The 25,874-nt window shown below is 39.5% G+C and overlaps 1 protein-coding gene across 6 annotated transcripts in view; it reads left to right on the top strand.

The window, feature by feature from the left end:
* The window catches only part of BRINP3 (BMP/retinoic acid inducible neural specific 3), a 317,084-nt gene that overhangs the window by 16,464 nt on the left and 274,746 nt on the right, over positions 1–25,874 (top strand). For 4 of the 6 annotated variants that reach the window (XM_034778429.1, XM_034778434.1, XM_034778431.1 and 1 more), the window contains exon 2: positions 7,280–7,565. In XM_034778429.1, the coding sequence (XP_034634320.1) occupies positions 7,330–7,565 (236 nt within the window). In that variant the 5' untranslated portion in view covers positions 7,280–7,329. Of the gene's footprint in view, positions 1–3,808; positions 3,885–6,638; positions 6,698–7,279; positions 7,566–25,874 lie in introns of those variants that run through there. The other 2 variants (XM_034778432.1, XM_034778433.1) reach the window with 2 other exon arrangements.

Below are 25,874 nucleotides of genomic sequence, written 5' to 3'. Positions count from 1 at the left end.
GACGCCCACAAGATCTCTTTCCTGATTAGTTGTAGTTAAATTAGCCCCCATCATATTGTATGTATAATTAGGGTTATTTTTTTTCTAATGTGCATTACTTTACATTTATCCACATTAACTTTCATTTGCCATTTTGTTGCCCAATCACTTAGTTTTGTGAGATCTTTTTGAAGTTCTTCACAGTCTGCTTTGGTCTTAACTATCTTGGGCAGTTTAGTATCGTCTGCAAACTTTGCCACCTCACTGTTTACCCCTTTCTCCAGATAGTTTATGAATGAGTTGAATAGGATTGGTCCTAAGACTGACCTTTGGGGAACACCACTAGTTACCCTCTCCATCCTGAAAATGTATCATTTATTTCTACCCTTTGTTCCCCGTCTTTTAACCAGTTCTCAATCCATGAAAGGATCTTCCTTCTGATCCCATGACAACTTAATTTACATAAGAGTCTTTGGTGAGGGACCTTGTTTATAATGTTGCAAAGAAATCTCATAGTTCTGTATTCTTTCATTAGGCAATAACTAGTTGAACTCATGGCTTGTATTTTGCTAATATTGGACAGTGTGGGCCAGATTTTTAAAGATATTTAGGGGCATAAAGATGCAGACCATGCACATAGTAGCTTTTAAATCATTGACAGCTAGGCACCTAACTTGCTTAGTTACTTTTGAAAATCCCAGTAGTGCCCAGGTGCATTTTTAGGTGTTTGAATATCTTTGGAGATCTGGCCCTGTGTTACTCTCTCAGTTGAAGTGAGCTTTACTGCTTTGTGTGAAATGACTCTTGAGATTGCTTATTATTAAGAACATAACAATGGACAAAATTATTGCAATTTACCATTGTCCCAAATTTGAAACACATTAAGATCCTGCTCTATTGATGTCAATGGTAAAATTCCCATAGACTTAAATGGGAGTAAAGCCAGAGCCCTAGTGTTATATGCTTTGGTTATCTTTTGGAAAGATTGCACTGTATTTAATGTTTCCTTCCTCAATAGTACAAAAATCCACTTTCAGATTTAAGTTAGTTAGAGATGATCCTGACTGGTCAGTGTTTGAACTGTAACCTTTCTGGGAGAGGGGCAAGCTATTTTCATTTCATGTGTATAGGTACATATGAGGCCCTGATCTGTGACTGGGACCTCTAGGTGCTAGTGTAATACAAATACATAATGATAATATCTGAAATTGAAATCACGGAGACCTTTGGGCAGCCAGTGGGGTTAACACAATACTTATGGATAAGTTGCTTCACTCTGACCATCTAATTTCAAAAGGGATAATTAGTTGTTTGTTTACCCATCTGACTGTGAATATTCCTGTTTGCACTCTCTTTCTCTTTTGGTTAGATCTGAAGGAATTAGGATTCCTCCATTACTGGCTACTGAAGCAGAAACTTGAGCTTGGAAACATTACAATTTTCTAATATTTGTGCAGTGATGGGAATTATATTTCCTGCTAAATTATATATTATTTGTCCTTTGAAATGCTACATTTATATAAGTATATATGAGTAGGACTATGTTTTCTTTGCATTTAACCATAGAGGAAACAAAGGGCCAGATCACCTCTACTCCCCCAGCAGAGAAACCTTTTTCCTTTCCCTGCCATTCATTGAGTCCCTCTTTGGCTACACAGTAGCAACTACAGTGTAGATGCGAGGGAGAGTTAAAACAACTTAAAGCTCTGGGAGTATTAACTTTCTGGTGGGTGGGCAGGTGATAGTTCCTCAGATTGCCTGGTCCACTGCTCCTCCTCCTCTTCCCTTCCTGTGAGAGGTGGCACTCCTTTCTGCTCTGGTGCCAGGAGTGCCAAATGTGTTGTTTCATGTTTACACGGGGAGGGAGCCAAGGATGTAGAGGCTGCTTGATAGATTTATTAGCTGAAAAGAGAGAGGGGCGGGGGGGGGGAACATACAGTAACTCCTCGCTTAATGTTGTAGTTATGTTTCTGAAAAATGCGACCTTTAAATGAAACGATGTTAAGTGAATCCAATTTCCCTGTAAGAATTAATGTAAATAGGGGGGATTAAGTTCAAGGGAAACTTTTTTCACCAGACAAAAAACTATATATATATGTGTGTGTGTGTGTGTGTGTGTATATATATATATATATATATATATATATATATACACATACACACAGTATAAGTTTTAAACAAACAATTGAATATTGTACACAGCAATGATGATTGTGAAGCTTGGTTGAGGTGGTGAAGTCAGAGGGTGGAAGAGGGTGGGATATTTCCCAGGGAATGCCTTACTGCTAAATGATGAACTAGCATTTGGCTGAGCCCTCAAGGGTTAACACGTTGTTAATGTAGCCTCACACTCTACAAGGTAGCACGAATGGAGGGAGGGGAGACAGCATGGCAGACAGAGACACACATCCTGTGTGTGGGAGAGAAAGAGAGATACACATTGCCCTTTTAAGTACGCTGACCCCACTCTAAGTACATTTCCTTTAAAAAAAAATCAGGAAGTTGAGACAGCAGCTGCGGCCAGCAAGTCCTCTCTATCCTGAGACCTGTCCTGTCCCTACCCTGCTGTATATGGAGAAGGGGTAAGCGGGGGGCAGGAATAGGGGGGAAGAGGGACACCCTGACATTAGCCCCTCTCTTCCCTCCTCCCCTGCACAGCAAGCAGGAGGCTTCCGGGAGCAGCTCCAAGGCAGAGGGCAGGAGCTAGGTTTACCATATTTCAACAATCAAAAAAGAGGACACGGGGTACCGCCCTAGCCCTGGTCCAGCCCCACCTCCTCCCACTTCCTGCCCCCCTCAGAATTCCCTTACCCCCTACCTGTCCCCTGACTGCCCTCTCCTGAGACCCCCCTCACCCTAACTGCCCCCAGGACCCTACCCCCTATCTAAGTCTCCCTGCTCCCTGTCCCTTGCCTGCCCCAACCTCTCTCTACACCCCCTTCTCCTGACAGCCCCCCCAGAACCTCCGACCAATCTAACCCCCCCATTCCCTGACCCTTGCCTGCCCCCCCCACCAGGCCGAGGGAGAGCGGCGAGCTCCATGTGCAGCCAAACGCTGTGGCACTGCTCTGCGGGGGGGGGGAGGGGCTCTGGCTGCTAAAGGCCCCAGTGGCTGTGAGCGGCTTTCAATCAGGCCCAGCCGTCCAATCAGCCGTGCTGCACTCTGCATGAGGGGAAGGGGGAAATCCCAGACATTTCTACTTTATTAGAAATCCCACCCTGGACGGCCATTTAAAGCTGAAAAAGCCGGACGTGTCTGGGGAAACCCAGACGGATGGTAACCCTAGCAGGAGCAACACAAGGCAGTGCAGGGAGGCACAGCTGAACTGCAGGCAATTGATAGCCTGCTGGGAGGCTGCCACACAGGGAACTTAAGGGAGCGGGGAGCTGATAGGGGGGCTGCCAGTCCACCCTGGTTTCAAGCCCCCACCAGCTAACTTCAATGGGCTGCTCTTCCTGCAAGCAGTGGACAAAGCAGGCGGCTGCCAAACAACGTTATAAGGGAGCATTGCACAACATTAAACAAGCATGTTCCCTAATTGATCAACAATGAAACAACGTTAATCGGGATGACTTTAAGTGAGCAGTTACCGTATGTAGTCTGTCATTACATTCTATTTTTCCACAGTTCTAAAAGACATACTATTGCAACTCGCTAGGACACTTTGCTCCCACTGTTAAGAACTGCACACAGGCAGCCATTTATGGTTAATAAAAAACAACTTTATTGAATGTATTATGTAAGGCTACACATTCTTATTCACCAATATATGACAAACTATCTATCTATCTATCTATCTACAGACATATCTCTTTTATAGAATACTTTTAACACCCACAGCCCACCTGACCAAGAAGTCAAGGATACCATGTTTTGTTAAGGATACCATGAATTTTGGCTTAAGGTGACTTTACATTATTTCTTTCTTGTGAGGATTTAAGTTGGCGTAATTTGCTTTTTCTTGAACATGCTGTTTAAGATGTTCCTGCACAAAGCAGCCCACATCTTAATTACATAATTGAGATAGCTCCATGCTTCTTCTGTGTACTCTATCCTCATCACATACGAATTAGCAATTTGTGTTCGGTAAGCAAAAGAGTGCATTATGGGCCCAAGAAGACACTTCTATTCTGTTCTGTCTGGGGTATTATTTAGTTTCCTAGTGGGTTTTCATGATAGTGTTATATAATTATATGAAATCAATACATTAAAAACAAAATGTTCTTCAACTGACAAAGGGGAATCCCTATGTTATCTATGAATACTGGAACTAGTAAAGTTTGTGTTGGTGGCAATACCTGGTCTGCCCTGGTTGGGGCCAGATTCTCAGCTAGTCTAAACTGACATAGCTCCATAGCCTTCAATTTACACAAGCTGAGTATCGAGCTTTGATATCCCAAGAAGATACTGAGTCAAATTCATCCCCAGGTAACACCAAGAAGGTCACTGGATTTATACCAGGGAGGAGTTTGGTTCCTTGAATAATACTTTACAGCAAAAGTTAGAAGAGAGAAGGATGAGAACTTTTTTTTACATGCTCAGTGTCTGCAAGAGGCGAAAGAATAGAACCCTTCAGTCATGGATCAAATAATTTTGCAAAAATATCTGTGCTCATTTCAGTCATCCCATTCTGAGGCAGCACTTTTGAGAGGCAATATTTTGATTCTTGCATGATTACATCAGTGTCCTCCTCTAGTTTAAAATCCATGATCCCTATTTTCCAGCAGATGTCCCTGTCTTCACATCCTACACCCCAAGTCAACAGGAGTTCCACATTAAACTTAATGCCTCATGGAAGACTCTGGTGAAGCTCTCTGACAGGGATTCAAACTATGGGCTTTGTGTGCTCTTTCAGTCCTGTAACAGTCTTTGAACATTGTTTTCTGTGTGCGTGTGTTTTATTTCAAACAGCAACATTTCTCTCCCCCTGGTGCTATCCCTTCCTAATAAAGAAAAGGTAACTAAAACAAGTGACCATGAGGAATGATGGTCTTGTGGTTAAGGCACTGTATGGAGACTCAGAGATTGGAGTTCACATCACAGACTCACTGCACAAGCTTGGGACAATCACTTAGGATGAGATTTTCAAAGCTGTCCTATGGAGTCAATTTTTAATGGAAATTATCCCTAAGATTGCTTTAAAAATTTTACCCTTAGCCTTGGTCTACACTAAGCGGTGTAGGGGTGATCGATCTAAGTAACGCAACTTCAGCTACGTGAATAACATAGCTGAAGTCGATGTATTTAGACCTACTCACCGCGGTGTCTTCACTGTGGTGAGTCGACTGCTGCCGCTCCCCCGTTGACTCTGCCTATGCCTCTCACGGCGGTGGAGTACAGGAGTCAATGAGAGAGCGCTTGGGGATTGATTTATTGTGTCTAGAATAGATGCGATAAATCAACCCCCGCTGGATCAATCACTGCCCGCCTATCCGGTGGGTAGTGTAGATATACCCTTAGTCTCTTTATTTTTCAGTTCCTCATCTGTAAAACGTGGAGAATAGTCCTCCTTTACCTTATTGGGATATTTTGAAGATAAATATGCTAATGATTTGGAAATAGTCAAATAATACGGTGCCTGGACCATATAAGCTGCTAGATAGATGCAACGTAAGATGTACACAATTTGTAAATGTACAATTTTAAAAACATATATAGTGTACTTAGAAGTTTCTATGAGACTACAGTGTCTGTAAGTAGTAAACACATATTTAAACTCCTGTTTTAGACTAAAATATAGATACCTTTTAAAAAAGTGGATTATTTGCTTCATAGACTATACCAGGCTCTTCAGTACCGCTATGCAGCTCTTTGATTTATGATATTCTATTAGGTGTAGCGTTGTAGCAAGTTACAGTATAGGATCCTTTACCGCACTTATTCAAGAGTATATTAAGGAAATAATATAGGAAAATGCTACAAGTACATAAGTAATCAGTGTTCTAACATTAAATCTACCTTTTTAAAACATCAAGCAACTCAATCAGTCATCATTATAATTTAATGGTCTGAAAGAAGCACCCAGATGAGTAAACTTCTTGTCTTTCAATCTTGCAATTTAAAACATTATTATTTCATAAAAAAAGTAATTTAAAAGGAATCAATGTCTTAACTGTTAGTGGCAAATTGTCAGGGGAATTTAGCTGTACAAATCAGAGTCCTCCTACTTCCATTTGCCATAGCCATCTTCATGCCTTAGAAAAGTATAATAAACCTTAACTGTTCCTTTGGTTACACGAACAGGATGATGCTTATATCCTCAGACTATAGGGGCTCCTTGGGTCAAATCTACTATTGCTCCATGCTTGAGCCAATTGGCTTCCTGCAGCTGATGTGTTTATGATCCATACCCAGGACTTTCTGGAGTAATTAATGTACTGTCTAGAATAAGTGCATGGCGCATCTTTATTCAGCTACAGCACCTCTTTTATAATGGACTAATAATTAGAAAATGTGTAACCGCAATACATCTATTTTATATGAAAATAGACTTCATTTAGGAACTGTTTGTAGATAAAGGTGTTGGTGTCAACCATAATACTCCCAGCCAAGATAAAAAGTTCACAGCAGGGGCCTTTGTAAAAATGATTATAACGGCTGCTGTCATATTTAAATACAAATAAAAAGGACATTTTTCTTTGTAGATGCATCCACTAGAAAAAAAGATCACAGAACCAGACTCTATTCAATTCCATGCTGATTCAAAATGAACTGAAGGTAACGACTACAATGTTTTAATCAATTTAAGTACCTTTATTGCCCTCAGCACCACAGTATCTACCAGGCCCTCACAATCATGAATAGATTTTATCCTCACAAAGACCCCATGAGTAAGGGAGGCATTTTCCTGTTTCACAGATGAGGAACTGAGGCACACAAAAATTAAGTGCCTTTTCCATGGTCACACTGAAAGTCTTTGGTGGAAGCAATAATTGAATCCAGGTTTCCTGAATCCCTCCATTGTTCTCTCCACTAGACCCGTCTTCCTATCTTTTATACATATGTGTTGTTGGAACGTTGTATGCCAGTGTTAAGAGGTAATAACTCCTCCTTTGCTTGTTTGTAGGGTTTTAGGAAACAAACATACATCTGTTAGAGGTTTCCATGCAACAGGGAAATAGCACAGAATACTGAGAAATTAAACCGTGTGCTGTTAACTAGCCTAATGGGTTTATGTTAATATAAAATGTAATAAAAATAGAGGCCACTGTCTCTTTAAGATGAAAGAAAGGAAACTCGTATCTGCTTCCAAGGAATGACTAGCGTGTACTTATCTAATTGACTGTATATTTTGTCTAGGTGTTGAGGGAAAGCTAAGAGAATGAAGACTCTAAGCCCACAGTGGAAGCATGATATGGCGATGCAGTGGTGGTGCTGAATTGTTCTCTCTGATGGCTCTATGGGAGTGGATAGCACTGAGTCTTCATTGCTGGGTTTTAGCGGTTGCTGCCGTTTCGGATCAGCATGCCACAAGCTCCTTCGACTGGCTCCTCTCTGATAAGGGACCCTTCCATCGCTCACAGGAATACACAGATTTTGTGGACAGAAGTCGACAGGGATTTAGCACAAGATACAAGATTTACAGGTATGAAGCAAAGGGAAGGCAATTACAGAGATTTCATCCTTAGAAGTTATACATACATAATAAGAGTTTGTTTGTTTTTTAAGGGAAAGTGTCAGATGTGGGAACAAATTCATAGACGAATTAATTGCTGAAATATATGTAGGGCCATTTTTGCATTATATATTATGGAAATGTTTGCTTATGCTGTTTTTGTCTTGTTTTAAGAGATTTTGGTGACTGATAAAGTTGATCTGGAAATAATTGACAGCAACCATGTCTTCCTGAAATTCCTGGGCTCTCCTGCAAAGTAACGTTAACTCCCAATAATATCCTGAGACATTAATTTCTCTTCCCTAATTGCTGAGGGATAGATCAGAGCACCCTTGTTCAACCAGAATAGTACCTTGCTTCTCAATTAGTTACATTGATTGAAACCAATGACAAATCATTGACTTCAGTGGGGCCAGGATTTCACCCAGCCTCAGTATTGGTAGCTTAAAATGACTCAAAGATTTTAAATATAGGTAGGTCCATGGTTTCAAAAGCAGCTTTTAATTTTGGATTCTTCATTCCTTAGGACCTGATTTTCCACAATGCGGAGCACCCTCAGCTGTTATTGACTGGAGCTGTGGGTGCTCAGCCCTTCTGAATTCAGGCATTTGGTTGGCCTGATTATGATTGAATAGACAAAAAAAGAGGCACCCAAAATTAGAGGCCAGTTTTGAAAATGCAGGTTTCACTGCAGAATTGCTTTTGCTGATTGTCTGCAGCCTGCCAATCCTCTGTTCTGCTGAGTCAACTAAGAGGTACATTGTTCTTGTCACTATGACAAGGTAAACAATTCAAGACGTATATTAACAAATATGTTATCTTTAAAAAAGAAATGGGAAGTAGAAGGGAGAATACAATGGGATGGTAAAGAGCCTATGGGTAAAGAGAAAGGAGGGGGAAAAAGGGGGCCCATGAGACAAAGGGAAAAGGAGGGAAGTCTGACAGAAGAGACATTTTTCTCTCTTAATGTTCTGGACATAGACAAACAGTTCTCCACCAGCCAAGGGAAGGAGGCTTCAACAAATACAGTACAGGCCATCTGTCAGCTTCTCCCATAATTCAGCCCCCCTATCTGCACTTAAGCCCATAAAATGGTTTACACAGGTACCTGTTCTGCACAGATTGTTCTGTGGCAGTTTCCAGCTTTTTTGTAAACAGGAAGCCGTGTATTAGAGAAAAGGAAAATATTATTTATTTATTTACCAGTGTTCAATCAAATTACTGGTAACTTATTATAAGTTTGTTTAGAATTTTGAAGCTGATACATTTTGTATCTTAAAACACCTGGCCTATTTTCCTTTTCTCTGTGCATTCACCAGAGGGCGCTGTGTTGCAGGTCAATTTTGCTGTAGGATCTCCTGCAGCATAAAGAGGAATTTAAAAACATTTTGCAATAAAATGTGATTCAGAAATGTGCACTGATAAAGTAGTCTGTCTCAACTGAATAGTAGCACTCGATATGTACTGCATTTTAAGAGCCAGCCATCAAAGCCAATAATATAAAGTCTGAAAGAATGTATTTTATTTATATTATTTTCTACTAGTCAACAGTGAACCAACATTATTTTGGTAACAAAATGAAAGAAGTGTATTTTAGTTTAATCCTTTCAATAAGGTCATGGAGAATGTACTATGTCCAACCACCTTTAGGACTACAAGAAGCTGAGAAGGGTTTTTTTGTGGTTTTTTTCCTCCTCCTCCGAGCCGTCATTACAGAAACATTGTCAAGTCTGGCAGATCTGTAATCAGACCTGTCATATTTGTTTAAGTTTGTGGGTGTATTTACATTGCTCCATCCCTCAGAGAGCAGGATTCGTGTATATTTCAATACCATGCCTACTCCCCTCAAGAAATGTGCAGGCAGGCAAAACAGAGGAGTAGAACATTAAATTGCTACTGCTGATCAACAAGAAACAGTACCCTGTGAATATCAATTCCCCAGATAAGAAACCTAACACTAAGATTTCCTTATAAGACTACCACCCCCTTCATAAGTTGTTCAGAACCAATGTTAAATATGGGGAAATACTGTAAAATATTGGAGAATTTTTTAAAATAAAGGTTGTTTTTAATCCCTATTGATTTTCTATGGACTATCACAGATAAAGGTATTTGGTGCCTAATTGCTCTCCTCCTGCCTGACAACCCTCTGTATTTCCTGAATGAATGTGACCTACCATGTCCAGGGTTAAAGGGAGGTGGTGTCAGCTGCCTTCTTGTCATCACATCCACATCAGCCCCAAAAGGCTCTCCAGGGCTTGCTGATGATGGCTGAGGAGGGGATGAAATAGGCTGAGAGAATGAATTATTTTATGTATGATTCTCTTCTATGCTGGAACCCTTTTCATTGAGGAGGTTGTGGGAGCACTGCTGGCTGGCGTAGCCCTTATAACACAGCAGTGATGGAATAGGTGGAGTGATTCAGGGCAAATAGATTGAAGTGTTCCTTGTGAAGTTCATTTCTCACCAGAGTCCTCCTTCAGTGGCTCTTTCCACAGACGAGGGTAATAGAATCCTTGGGTATTGTGCGGAGCAGCTGCTAGCATATAGGGAGTAGGAGCAGAGACTAAAAGTCAACCTGTATTTTGGAAGGTAGGTTTCTGCACTGCAGGGACACAACAAGCTGCAGCAGGCAGCAGCTCACTTGCTATCTCTGCAGTCCAGCCCCACCAGTCAATATGGAAGGTGACCCATTTGATCTCTAGAGCCACATCCCACATCCTTACACAACAACTGCTCTACTCAGTTATTGTCTAATCAGCAACAGCCTAAAGCTGACCAGATGCTCATATAAATACATTTAAATAAAATAATCATAGTAAAAGTGTTCAGCTGCTGGAAACCTGCATTCTGTGACATATTTAACTACTGTTCAAAAATGATGGTGCCCTTTTTTCTTGTGGATGGTGTTTGACCAGGAGGAGAGCACAACATATGCTTTTTGTTTTCCAAAAGCAGAAAAATTATGCTATGACTAAAATTTTGTTCTCTTTCCCATGGAATATTTTTGTTTTCAGTGTAGTATTTTCTATTACAATCATGTTCAGAATAAAAAGAGATCATTCATTTTATCTTGTTGATCTTTAAATAAAGCCATTTAATGCATATTTACAGAAACAGTAAAATGCTAGAGAGTAAAGACATGATCCTGTATCATTAAAACCAATGGAAGTTTTGCCACTGACTTGAATGGGAGCAGGATCATGCCCTAAATGCCCACAAAAATACAGAATTATTAAAAGACCACTGAAGTGTCAAATACCGAGAAGAATGGGATTTTACTATGACTAGTGCTATAAGCTTGATGGCTGTGCTGAATGAGGGAGCTCTGTGGGAGCATTTTGTGGTTGTCTGATAATAACTATTGTCTGAAAACAGTGTTATACAATTGAACTCAAGAATATTCATTGACTAAGAATCTCCAGTTATTTGATGATTTTCAAACAAATCTATCTCATGTCAGAGAATGGATCGATTTTAGATGTTTTGTCTAGGTACTGTCTAGACAAGTCTAAGCCCAAAATATGATCTAATTTCCTTGAGCTTCTATTTTTATCATTTTAATTTTCATCATCCACCGGGTTCCCAAACTACATAACCTGCCTACATTTTAGAAAGTCATGCTCTGGGCTAAAACACTTCTCAAAATCTCCAGACCCCTACATTCTAAATTCTACAGGTACAAACACCAAGATTCTATGCTGATGTTCCTAATTTCTCCTTATTTCCTAATTTTGTTTGTATGTCCATGTAGTAAAGAGAGAACGAATCATGTTGCACAATCACTCTCTTGTCACTATAAAGCAGTATTCACCTTGCTATGAAAGTTACTGGTATAAATCATAGAGATAAAGCCAAAGGTTGGTACTGTGTGAGTGGTACATATTAACTGAATCCATTTTTTATAGAAGGTTCCTAACCTAAGCAGAACAGGCACATTTCTGAAGGAAAAAGATGTAATTTCTACCACCTCTTTATTTAGTTTTTAGAGAGTATAATGGCTAGTGAAAATAAAACAGGTACGTGAAGTAGGGAAGAACTGTGTTAGTGCTTGGCAAGTTGTTATATTTTAATCCATTAACTAAGGATCAGTTATCTCTGTGTGTGTGTACATAGGCACGTAATCTGATTCTGCAAAAGTACAGAGTGCTTTCAACTCCTTCAACAATAGGACAGGGCTGGAAGCTAGCACACATGTAATTCACTGTATTCCCGTTGGTTACGGGAACCAGAGAACAATACAGTATCACAACTAATGTTATAGATTGTGCCACTAAAAAGTACCCTATATATTGGATCATAAGCCAGTTTGTTTATAAGCCGACCCCCCCAAGATGGATAAGTAAAAATGGAAAATTTTTATGACCTGTTCATAAGCCGACCCTATTATACAGGGGTCAGCAAACTTTGGCTCCTGGTCCATCAGCCGCTGGTGGTCCGAGATGGTTTGTTTACTTCGAGCGTCCGCAGGCACGGAGGTAAACCTAAGTAAACAAAGTGTCCCGGCGCACCAGCTGCTTACCCTTATGGGCTGGGACAGCAACTGGTGGGGAAATTTTTTGGGGGGGAGAAGCTGGGGGTCAGGATAGTAACCTCTATGACCACCCTCTACATGACCCCACCTCTAGCCTGGGACCCCCACACTCTCCCCATCCCATCCCTTCCCACCTTATCTGGGAAGGACCAGGGAAGGAAGTCTCTGGCCTGGCTGGAGTTGCTCCGGCAAGCTGGGCAGTGCGGCCACAGCCTACTTCAGCGGGCCAGACTGGGCGGCGGGGCTGCAGCATGTTCCAGCGGGCTGGGACAGGTGGCGCGGTTGCAGCCTGCTCGGGGGGGGGGCAAGCAGCACGGCTGAAGACTGCCAGCCGGAGCTGCAGCTGCTTCGGAGGCTGGGGGGAGAGCAGCGTGGCCAGAAGCGGAGAGACTCTGGCCCCGCCTCTTCTCTTCTGGCTCTGCTGGCTGTGCTGCTTCTCCTTGCTCCCTCTGTTGGGGGGAGGGGCTGTGTCCCACCTCTCCCTCTCTATACCCATTCATAAGCCGACCCCCTTCTCTGGTGCTTCCCTTTTTTACTAAAAATATTGGCTTATGAACGAGTATATAGACGGTAGTCATTTTCTGCACTGCAGAATGATATACCCTATAATTTCCAGTAGGAAGTTCCACGCATGCCATGGACAGATTTAACTACTGCAGTTGTTTTGTTTTTTTGTGGAATTTACTACAATTAAGCTACAGACAGAGCTGTGCAGAAAAGCACCTGGACTGATTCTGGAGAAGTGTGCTGGCCTCTAAATTAGCTGGATTGCTGTACTGATATTTATGGAATAGTCTTTCTGTGTATAAAAGTTAAAAATTTTGTTAAGGAATTTCAAGTTTGTGCTTTGTTATTGTATACTCACATAACACACAGTGTTACTTATGCAAATCAGCAGGCAGGGAAGAGGGATCAAAAACCAAACAAAAGGAGACTAGAGAAATGCCAGATATGGAAAGAGTGATTGGGAAATTGGGAAAGCGGGTGTAAAGATAATTCTTTCTTGGATTGTTTAGAACATTACAACTATGTATCATGGACCTGCACACTTACTTGGGTCATATAGAGCTCCTTCCTAGATTGAGTAGGAATCGTGTGATTTTTCTACTGTAAGCTGATGGTTTCCTTCCAAAATTTGTGATGTACCAGCAAGGATTATTTCCTCTTTTTCTTTTCTACTTATTGCACAAGGCTTTATTCTGATAATGTAATGACAGATAATTTAGTCAGAAGGAGAATAATTTAAAATATGAATTAACTTGTTAAACTTAGGTTTACGCAGTTTTAGTCACTGCTAACAAATGAGCAATAGAAATTCACAGACAATTTTGGCCAAAAATAATAATAATAAAAATGCTGAGGTTCTCACAAACCTGTAGAATTCTATGCAACATGAAATTAACATCCTATTTTTTTAAATGCCCTTTTCTAATGAAGATGTTGTGTTTCTTTGTTTTTGGGTCAGGGGTGCAATTAAGGAATAAAAAAATAATGTTATACCTAACAAATACTTCCATGGTAAAGAATACTGCTTTATCTGATGTACTCTAAATTCATTTCTAACCTATAACTTGAAGTAAACAACATTAAGAACCAGATTATGCAGTTCTTAATAATGTTCTTTAGCACTTGCTCATACAGGTAGTCCCCACTGAAGTCAAATGTCGTATTGGGGACTGTGCCTTCAAAGGCTGAGCTTCCCAAACAGAGAGTCTGTGCAGGGTGCTGTGAAGCTCTTGTTACGCCCAGTGCATTGGAAAGGGACACAGAATAAAGCAGATGTCTTGAAAGCTCCTTAAACAGTGAGTGATCACTCAACTACACAACTAGCAGCAGCACAAGCTGTCTTTCACTGCCCTACCAATGTAGCTGAACAATGAGCTGGATGGATCACGCATAGATTAAAGAGGTGGTTCCATCTCTGTGTCTATAACGCCCATAACCACTCTGATGAGAGTGCTAATAATGCTAACTGTTGGTTGGATTGTGAAAACCTAGTACACTGGGTGCAGTACTGAGACCAATATAAGATACAATGAACATCAGACAGGAACAGCTTTTAGTTGCTACCAATTTGTGGCTGATCTGAATTGTTGAGCCAGAGATTTTAGGGGGATGAGAGAGATTAATTCCCGTACCTACATTAAATAATGGATAATGACGTTTCTGTAATAAAATGTCAGGTGTGTATTGTTTTGGACACAAAGCCTATCCCAATCTGCCGTGAGCATGATGGAAAGTATGGAGAAATTTCTGATAGCATCCCTTTCAAATGACTAAGGTCACTTTATACCTTCCTTGGTGCTATTATTTCAGTTTGTCAGGCTGAAGACTTTACAAGACATTACTACTTCTAATTAGGCTTTACTGTGACTGTTCTCTTTTTAAGCAGAAGGGCCAGAAATGTCCTTTCCTTGAATTAAAAAAAAGCTTCTTCAGAATGCAGGGGAAAACCCTAATTCCTCAGTTTCTGTGCGTTCCCATTGTTCCTTATTTTGTCCTTAATGCTAACACACGCACCCTGAACCCCACAATAAATAAAACAGAATGGTAGTGATAGGCAAGGGGAACATGACCAAAGTGATTGGAAGGAAAACTGAATAAAATTACACTGTGAAGCTATAGGAAAAATGAACTGTGCTCAGATATTAGTGTACTTTAGGCAGCTTTATGAAAGTAGGGAACCTCTGACTTCATCTCTGCTGAAGCTCTGGCTGCTTGTACATTGCACTGCATGCACGTCATTGCTAGACACTGAGAACTGAGATTATAAATGCACTTCAGGGAAAACATGGTTACTCTCCACAATTGCAGTTTCAAAGGGGAATAATCAGCAGAAACAGTCCAGTCTGCTTTTTCCAGAGAATCTCTGCATTGGTAAATTGCTTTTGGCTTGTATCATAATTGGTCCATTTCCTTTAGGGAATTTTCCATTCAGCCTGATGGAAAAAAGCATACAATATTCAGAGGGGGATCGTCATTCTCTGAAGGTGTGCCAAGGAATAGTCTACTGAATGCACAAATTCCTCATTCTAAATCCAGTGGCTCACAGATCAGGTTAGGAGAAGAACAGCTCAAGTTTTTGGAGGAGTGAGACGGGTGGAACTTTGTTGAATACCTAAAGTGACAAAGACAACAGAAGTGCCATGTTTCTGCTGCATGCACCAGCCCATGGAGCCAGTTATGGGGAGGATAGGGTACCCTATAAAAAGAGTGTAGTCATGGATTTACTAAACCTGCACACTTGAGAGCTCTGTGGATAAATATGTCTCAATGCTCCCTCTGGAGCAGTGCAGCTCCATGAGGCAGTGCATTCAATGCCCAGAATGTCCCATCCTTTCAGTCTCATAACCCATCACCTCTGCTCTAACATTACCCAGATTGTCTTTGGCAAATCAAAGACAAATCCAGGCAAATGAGTCAAGTCCAGTAATATTACTTCATGTGTAACTTTAATTAAACGTAAGTATTGAAAAGTCAAGCCCAAAAAACTCCATAAGCTAATACTGAGTCCAGCTAATAGTTCAGATACTCACCTGTCTTTAATAAAGGAATATTTTATTGACAGTTGTATAGAAAAAGAGAAAATAAAATAAAAGACAAGCAAATACAAATATAACTATGGATCAGAACGGAAATGAATGGAAAGACTCCCATTGTTTCCAGAGGGCCTTGGACTAGGCCCCATATGAGTCTACAGAAAGCCTAGTAAAAGCCACACTGAGCAGTTACAAAATAATTAAACATTATTTGGACCTTCTATATGGTAGAAAAGTCTCCACATCCAACTCAAAACTCTCTCTGTTTTGTTAGCTCTGTTTGGCTGGTCACACACCCAGTGTAACTGGAAACTGCTGTAGATGTAAACCTCGGGTTCTTAGGTATTACAGTGAGACGCACCTTAGAAAAATCATGTATGGATAGATAGACACATAAATTGGTTGGAAGGTAGAAGCCTAAGACTCGAGATAAATCTGGGGTTATATCATTCTTTGTCAGTGCACGTATATCCTAAACTTTCCCTTTTACGGATGTATGGCCTGACCCTTCAGCCTTTCTTCACATGAGTAGTTTCACTGAAATTGTTGATGCAAGAGCACCACTGGTTAATATGAATGAAATTTTTAAGGGGGAAAACAGCAGCACTTCTTGTGTTGAAATCTGTAGCTGAAAGAAGCCAACAGAAATGGATACTGACAGAGCACATCTTTGGGCCAGGAAGAAATATAATTGTTAATTTATAGACATTGGGTCTGATTTTCAAAGGTGCTGGTTGCTTCCATTTTTTTTAAATTATTTTAAACTGCAGACCATAGGGACCTGATCCAGGACCTTTACTCTCATGAGTAAAACTATTAACTTAATTGCGGCTACTCTTGTGAAGAAGCACCATTTGCTTGAACATGGTTGGAAGAGCTTAATTATTTTATTTCCTAAACCTACTTCTGAAGACATTTTCAAATGCAGATTTCCCCTCACAAGGAAGCATTGCTTTTTTTAAAAAACCCTTAAGAATTATGTATGTTAGCCAGTGATGATTTTATTGCTTTCCATCACCAAATATATATTAGAAGCATTTCTCAACATATTTGTGTGGGCAAACCCTTGGAGGGCACAGACCTATAGTAAAAAGGTTAGAAAGATACCAGATGGAAATAGAAACTGAGAATTAAAAATGGACAAATTGGACACATTTCTCATAGAGAACATTAATTGAATTATAAATGTCTGGCAATACAAACAACCAACAGTTTCAAAGGACTCGGTAGTGACCTGTGGTATGTGTTCACACAGGCACATAGGGGGTGTGAGTTGCCCCTGTTATTCCTCTGTATGGAATAACCTGTATGGCAGACATCACACTCCCACAGTATGTCTACACAGCAAGCAGGATCCTGTGGCAGTGAGTCTCAGAGCCCAGGCCTACAGACTCGGGATCGTGCTGTGGTGCTAAAACTAGGTGTGTAGATGTTTGGGTTCAGGCTGGAGTTCAGGCTCTGAAGCCTAGGGAGAGGGCGTGTGATTCAGAATCCAAACTCCAGTCTGAACATCTACACATCTAATTTTAGCATCATAGCCCTTCAAGCTTGATTTTGTAGCCCCGGGCTCTGAAACTCACTGCCATAGATCCTACTTGCTGTGTAGATGTACCACGAGAGGCCTCTACTTCTCCTCCCATCCAATGGAGACAGGCAGGCAGGGTTGGAGATTGGCAGAGCCTTAGCTCTGTCCTCACAGTATACCAGCCAACATAGCAGAACTGTCATGGAAGACAAAGTAGTCTGTCCTAGGTAAAGGGCTGTCACAGATTCCTTCTCTCTTGGAATAAGGAGGAAACTAGGGACAAAATTGTGACTTAGAGAGACAGTTCAGTCCCTGATATGTCCCTTACACAGAGTATTGGTAATTCCATCATGGCAAAAAGTGTCAGATCTGGAGAGGTGCTGAACACTTACAGATCCTACTGATTTCAAAGAAAATAAGTGTGCTCAGCATCTCGTAGGATTGAATCCTAAAAAAACAACGGGCCTAATCCTACCAAATTCAGTTGTATCCCATTTTATCCAGATCTGGATCTCAATAAAGGCAGAATCAGGCCAAAGCACAGCTTCTTCCCCCTGTTCCTCACCCTCTATGTCATGTTGTCTAAGACTAAGGGCTTGTCTACACAGCAGAGTGTGATTCTACAGCGCACCAGCTTGTCACACAGGAACGTCCCGCGTGGACACTCCTACAATGCAGGGAAAGTCCCTGAGTGTAGCTGGAAATATTAATGTTTCAAAGAGTGGTATGCTGAGCTTCTCTCCAGGACTTCCCCTGCACTGTAGCAGTGTCCACACGGGATCTTACCGTGTGGGAAGCTGGTGTGCGGTAGATTTACATCCTGGCTTGCAATGCAGTAACTAGCTGTGTAGACAAGCCCTTAAATGATTGGTGTTGAATGTAGAAGGAAGGTAGAGTTTCTCTTTCAATGAGATAAACAACTGTTAATGCTGGATAGGATACACTGGACCATACAGTTGGCTAGGCCAGCAGGATTAGAAGTGTTCTCAGGAGTCAGTTTGTTTGAGAAGAGCACAAGTGTGTTTCTGTTTGGCAACAAAACAAAATATCACTGCCAACCTTGCCTTCTGTCTTTTTTTTAATACACAATAGGATCTGTGTTTTGACAATACCTCTTTTTATTTCTTCCTATTTGTTTGGAGTATTTAACCAAAGGAAAGTTAGTTCTCTCTTAGTTTGTAATACTCTTTTTAGACAGGAATTTTCAAGATCACAAGCAAAACTCAGATGAGGGGAAAAAAACTAAATAAACAAATGAATGCCAACCCCCCTCCACTTTTATAATCACTCTAATCTGCTTCCAGAATAGGGTTGTTTTAAAACATCAGTGTTTTGAGTAAGGATACATTTTACATCCTAGGCTAGGTTTTCCTAGAACTGAGGTGATTTATTTAGAGAATTCCGAGTATCAAAATTTCCAGTTAGTGAGTTTATGAAATCATTTAAATTGCCCTAAAAATATAAAGATAAAAGAGGTTTTAACTTAACAGTTCCATGAAGCCACCGGGATAGCATAAGAGCTATTTAACACTAATAATAGATTCGATCTCCAGTCAGCAGGCTGGACTGCCAGGATCTTGGAAATGAAATCAGGTCATTATCATTAATTCTTTGAAGATTTTGGTTAGTTGCGTCTTTGTTCTCTCATTTGCCATTCATTTTCATTTTCCTTTGAATGCCCTGCCTATACTGTCACTTTTATTCAAGATGTAGACAAGTCAATATAAATGATCATTTTAGGAAAATGAAATAACAATTACATGGATTTATCTTGGTATCTGAATCAGGATTTTTATTATATGGTTTCACTCCTCTCTACTTCTGCCTTAGCCAGCCTTTCTCATTCTTTATTGCTATTAGCTCAGTGGTCATCTCCCATATTAAATTGCTGTAATTTTCAGGAATTGTTTTCTTTGGTTATATATGATGGTTACATCTGTTTTTTGTACATCTTAAGTGTCAATATTCATACTTTGCTTAAGGACATATTGTGCAAAGTGTAATTTTTGTCAATAGGGAGAAGAACTAGATAGCAGCAGTAGCCTTGTTTTTATGTTGCCACAGTTATAGGTTTGAAGGTCTGAGTTATCTTAGTATACACAAGTATTTGTATGTTTCCTGTATATGAAAAGGACAAATAGATACCCAACATTTTCACTCTGTGTTAATTATTTGTCATTTTCTCCTGATATATTTGGTTTAAGTTGATGGTCAGTGCCCCAGACTTCAAATCTTTGTTATCTTCTTGGCTTTGATTGATTCTATAGAATGTGCTAATCATTATGCTGGTCATGAACTGTGAGCACGTAGCTTCTAATGTACTAGTAAAACTATTAACATTAACGGACAGACCAAACTCCTTCCAACAGAGGCCTTTGTGAAGTAAAACAATTCTTTAAAAAGCATTTCTACTCTCTGATTGCTGGGTTCACAGCAGAGTCTCAAAATGCTTGTTACAGATAATAATAATTCTCTTGAAGGTTTACCAAAATCAGCATGGGCTCCAAACCAAAATTTACCTTCTGATACATCTAATTTGTAGTTTATTTAAACAATATTGAAAAAAGATATTTTCAGGGGCCTATATATGTTCTTAAAACTGCACATGCAAATCCCACTAACGGTTACAGAAGTTGAGCACATAACTCCCCTGTGCATTGAGGACAGACTATCTGGCCTTCAGTAATGAATATTAATTCGTCAGGGTGACAAAATGTATACACTTTTGACTCAATAGCAATACAGTTTAAAGTCAAAAGCACCAGCCATATTACAAATATATGAAAGACTGACAGAATCTCAGACTTCAGGAAATACCATAATCAATAAATTTACAAGGAATCTCTCAATTTGAAGTAATTCTGAACAAACTATAGTGCATAAGAACTAAGACAGGCCTGTAGATTAATAAGTTATGTCTTTTTTGATTAATGTGACTTTGGATGTTGCAAATAGGAATAAATCTAGCTACTGATCACAGAAAAAGATTTTCTAATTAGAAAGTCTTGAAACCCTACACAGCAGCAATACCTGTTACAGATCATTTTCTTTAATGTTTTATTCAAACTACTTATAGGGTGCCTTCCAAAAAGCACCTGCAGTATAGTCTATATAATAAAACCAAAATACTGTACAGAGCACTAATAACTAAAGAACCAATCATATAAATTCCATGGCCAGATGGAACCAAGGCATATATCAAAAATAGAAATTCAGTGACTGGATAAACCAGTACACTAAAAAAATATTAATAGAGAACAATTTCTTAATTGATACAAGCATCCGAAGAAGTGGGCTGTAGCCCACGAAAGCTTATGCTCTAATAAATTTGTTAGTCTCTAAGGTGCCACAAGTACTCCTATTCTTTTTGCAAACATTTCCCTGTTTCTCAGCAGAGGTGTAAAGCTAGAAATGCTGTAGTGAGGTCTCATGATACTAAGGTCTGATTAATTATTATTATTATTTATTATTTATTTATTTTATTTTAAAAACATGCTGCACTTGGAGCTATGAAATTTGTTAAAAGAGGACATTGCTTGCAATAGATGGATATGTACATTCTGTAGTGTGTTACTCTTGCTTTTATTATTGCTAGTTAGCTCATTCACCAGTTTCTAAAATTCAAGCATTTCCAATGGGTCTCTCAGTCAGTGTGAATTATCATCATTTGAGAGAGAGAGTGTATGCGCATAAGAGAGAATTTCAGTCTATATAGGATCAGGAAGGATACTGGCTCGTTAGGGACAGCAGAAAGTAGCTTCTGGAAGGTGCCTTCCCCTATCACTGAGGGGCTTTGCCAGTGAGATTTGGGGGTATTTCTGGATCCCTGACAGCTCTTGAAGTTCCTTGCAGTGCTGGTCACAAGAACCTTTTCTTATCTCATTTCGGTGCAAACCTTGTAATTGTTTCTTTCTGAGGTAGACCTCACTTCAGTTACCCACGTTTTTTGTTATCTCCAGGCTAGATTACTGCAATATGCCGTATGTAGGGCTACAATGGAAGATGTCTAACAATCCATTGCTTATGCAGAATTCAGCAGCCCATGTACGTAGCAGTGCTAACCATAGCGACCATATTACACCTATGCTCCAAAGAATACATTATCTTCCTGTTCGACTCTGGATGTAATTCAGGATTTTGATATGGGTCTTGACGTTGTCTTTTTATTAAGCCACTTGGCAGATCTGGGTTTAATTCCTAGCTTTACGACAGAGTCCTTGTCTGACCTTGGGCAAATCATTTAACCTCTGCATGCCTCAGTTTGTCCATCTGTAAAATGAGGATAAAATGAGCGAACTAGCAATGTGAGTTATGAACATACCAAGGTGATGATCACCATAGAAAAGACTATCAATAAATAAATATCTGTAAAGCACTACTATCGGAGGAACTGCTTCCTCCTCATGTACTGCCCTGACAGTTTAAATTTCTGCTTCTTTAGCATTCTTAGTTTTCAATGTCTGTGTAATTGGTGGCTAGGGGTTTACAGTGGAGGGCCCTTGTCTCTGGAATGTGCTTCCCCTTGGGTAGAATCCTGAATGTGTTGACTTTCAGAACAGAATACAGGCTAGGGTGACCAGCTGTCCCGATTTTATAGGGACAGTCCTGATTTTTGGGTCTTTTTCTTATATAGGCTCTTATTACCCCCCACCTCCATCCTGATTTTTCACACTTGCTGTCTAGTCATCCTAATGCAGGCCCATCCATTTACTCAGACTTTTGCCTGAGACAATCATGGTGGTGTGTATGTTTTGTTTCATCCCTGGGATAAAACACAGGAGACCTGTGTTCATTAGCTGGCTCTGCCACAGACATCCTGTATGTCATTTGTGCAGCCATTTAATCTCTCTGTGCCTCAGTTTCCCATAGGTAAAACAGGGAAAATACTATTTCCCTCCCCACACACACTTTTCCTGTTTTGCAGTGTTTTTGGGAAGGTGCTGTTTCTTAGTATATGTTTGTAAATTGCTTAGTACATGGGACCCAGTCTCAGTTGGGTACTCTAGGCACTACTGTAATACAAAAATAGTATTACTACTGTTACTACTGCTAGATGTGGAATTAAGCTTGTCAACACATATCAATAACTTAAGTAGTGGAAGCGGACTCTCAATAGAAGATTATAGTTTAACGATACACCCAAAAACTTAAGAAATTAAGTTAAAATTAAAAAAAAGAAAAAAAGAAAACATTGTTGGCTTTGGAAATGTAGTGGTTTTATACACTTAGTTTCTTGCAAAACAGAAGCCTGACGTGTGGTTCTACTCTGAAAAGAGCCCCAGTGAATATAGCATTGTGGGTTCAAGGTTTGCTGTCACACAAAATTGTATACAGGATTATGTCATTTCATTCTTTTTTTTCTTAATCTGAAAACTATGAAAATTTAACCCAAGACCTCAAATTCAAGCTCAGGTCTGTGTGACTTGTGCATCATCCTAGTAATAAAGATTCTGGGATTTGAGATTTCAGTTAACTATACTGAGTGAGATTTTTAAAAACCTCTAAGTGACAGAGAAGCACAAGTCCAAGGATTTCTGTTTCTAAGGCACTTTGGCTTCTTTGAAAGTCGTATCCACTCTTGGTAATGCATGAGCCAGTATCAAATCCAGCTCATTCTCAGATGCACTAGTTCTGTCACATTAACTGCAATAAAAAGTATGAACAAGGCATATTTTATTTCAGTAAAGTAAGCAGCTAGGTTTCAGAATTCATCCTGGGAACATATCTCTTGGAGATGTGTGTACATAGTCACTTTTCAGACTATAACCACACTTTAATGTATCTGTGACAGATAGCTGTGTCTGGAAATACGGTGTACTAAACATACAAGAGAATGTTATCTTAAACTCTATATGATTTCCATATGCCAGGGCTGTTGCTGGATAAAAGCACATTTTTTTTGTCTATTCTGCTGAAAGTGAGAACAGTCTGAACCTGCTAACAAAGAGCCCAATCCAAATGGTGTTATTCTAAGAAATCACATCCCTTAAAGCCAGGCAGTAACTGGGCAAAAGACTAATGGAGAGATTATCCACAAACCCTTTTTTGGAGGGGGCGGGTGGGTTATGGGCAAAGGATAATGGTATACTACTTTTTTTTTTAAGGTAAAGGTTTTGCCTAGCAAGGTTTTAGCTAGAGCTGGTTAGGAATTTCCTCACAACATGTTTTTCAATGGAAAATGACATTTTATTGCATTGAACTTTTTACTGGAAAGGGTTGATTTTGATGAATTTTTCAACTTATTCTGATTTAAAAAAAAATCAAAATTGTCAAAACATTTCATTTAAAATTTTTTAAAACCAAAAAAAATTCTAGTTTTCTAGTTCTAACATGACATTTTGTTTTGAAATTTAAGCTAATTCTATTAAAAATAAACTGGTCAAAACCGGAACAACACTTTTGAAAATTATCAAAATAAAACATTTCAATAGACAGAAACTGATTTTTTTTCAGGTTTTTGGTCTGTGAAAATTTTCAAGACTTCAACTTTTTGTCCTGATTTGCGATCAGAAAAATATTAGATACCTTAAAAATGTGTGCAGAATGGAAAACCAGTTATGAGACTGAGACTAGTTTGTGTTCAGCTACCTTTTAATTCATTATTTTCACCTTTTTTTCTATAATAAACTTGCTTTTAAATAAGAAGAGGGCAAGTGGATTTAATGCTTACTGTTTATTATTTCTAATCTATAATTTTCAACTGTGATCAGAGTTTCATTGTGCTGGGCACTGATCTTGGTAAGTTACAGTCCCTGCCTTTAATAGTTTACACTGTAAAGAGACAAGACAAATGGAGCTGGGTGGAAAGAGGGATTATTATCACTATTTTATAGATAGGTCAACTGAGTCACAGAGAGCTTATGTGACAAAGTCACATATGAAGTTTGATGGTAGTCCTGAGAAATAAACCTAGATCTTTCAAGTCCTAGAATAGTGACTTACACACAGTATTATAATTCCTCGCCATGGGACAAACTTTATACACTTCAGAAAAAGATAACTGATTTCTGACTTTTAGGAAGCAGGAAAAAACAATGGGCTAACCTCTTAAGTCTGTTTAGGAAACTGGGGTAAGAAAAGGTTCTGCAGAGGATGCTATCTGTGTTCAGATTTATCCTGGGGAATGCCTAATGGCCTGTGGAGTGTGAAGTCTAGTTATAGTATTATAGACTGTTATTAATGCATACCATAGAATATATTAGATGTGCAACATGACCTAGACAACCTTGTGTTTTGGAATTTCTTAAGTTTTGGGTGATTATTTCTAAACCTGGAAGTTGTATTATTGTTAGCTGGTTGTATATGCTAGTGTGTGCCATTACATTCCTGCAGGGATATACTATATACATTATACCATTCATTATTCAAGAATACATAAATTGTTGAGCTTAATAAAGGAATAAACTGGATGAAGTTTTATGCCTTGTGTTATAAAGGAATTCAGACTAGTTGATCAAATGGTGCCTTTTCATCTTAAAATCTCTGAATCTTTAATATAAAGACATTGCTAATTTTGTAATTTCATTAAACAGTTTAAAAACTGTCTAACTGATAGGTCTCAAAATATAACTGTAAATGGGGAATTGTCATTGAGTGGGTCTGTTTCCAATGGGGGCCCACAGGGATTGATCTTTATCAATGACCTTGGAAGAAAACATAAAATTGTCACTGATAAAGTTAGCAGATAACACAAAAATTGGGGGAGAGATAAATAATGAAGAGGACTGGTCACTGATACAGAGTGATCTAGATCACTTGGTAAATTGGATGCAGGCAAACAATATGCATTTTACTATGGCTAAAGTAAATGTATACCTCTAGGAACAATGAATGTAGGCCATGCTTACAGAATGGACTCAAACCTGGAAATCAATGACTCTGAAAAAGATTTGTGCAGGGGTGGGAGGTGGTCATGGTGGATAATCAACTGAACATGAGTTCCCAGTGTGTCAATGTGGTCAAAAAAACTAATGTGATCCTAGGACACATAAACAGGAATCTTGAGTAGGAGTGAAGAAGTTTTTTACCTCTATATTTCGCACTGGTGCTAATGCTGCAGAAATATTGTGTCCTTTCTCGTGCCCACAATTCAAGAAGGATTTTGATAAATGGAGAGGTTTCAGAGAAGAGCTATGAGAATGAAAACATGCCTTATAGTAATAGACTCAAGAAGCTCAATCTATTTAGCTTAACAAAGAGAAGATTAAGGGGTGACTTGATTACAGTCAATAAGTACATACATGGGGAACAAATATTTAATAACAGGCTCTTCAGTCTATCAGGAAAAGGTCCAATAGCTGGAAATGGAAGCTAGGCAAATTGAGACTGGAAATAAGTCATACTTTTTTAATGGTCAGAGTAATTAACCATTAGAACAAGTTACCAATGGTCATGGTGGATTCTCTATCACTGACCATTTGCAAATCAAAATTGAAGTTTTTTTTCTGAAAATTATGCCTTGAATTATTTTTGGGAAGTCCTATGGCCTGTGTTATACAGGAGGTCAGACGGGATAATCACAGAGATGATCCCTTCTAGCCTTAGAATCTATGACTCTGTGAATGAGCATTAAATGTCTCAACACAGGGTATGTCTACACTGCCCACATTACAGCACAGCTGTGGCTGCACTGTGCCATGGGCAGTGTAGTCACGCTTTATCGCTGGGGGAGAGCTCTCCCA

This window comes from Trachemys scripta, chromosome 8 (assembly GCF_013100865.1).
Source record: "Trachemys scripta elegans isolate TJP31775 chromosome 8, CAS_Tse_1.0, whole genome shotgun sequence".
NCBI classification, from domain to species: Eukaryota; Metazoa; Chordata; order Testudines; family Emydidae; genus Trachemys; species Trachemys scripta.
Note: the sequence above shows the minus strand (reverse complement) of the source record. Positions and strands in the feature narration are given on the sequence as shown.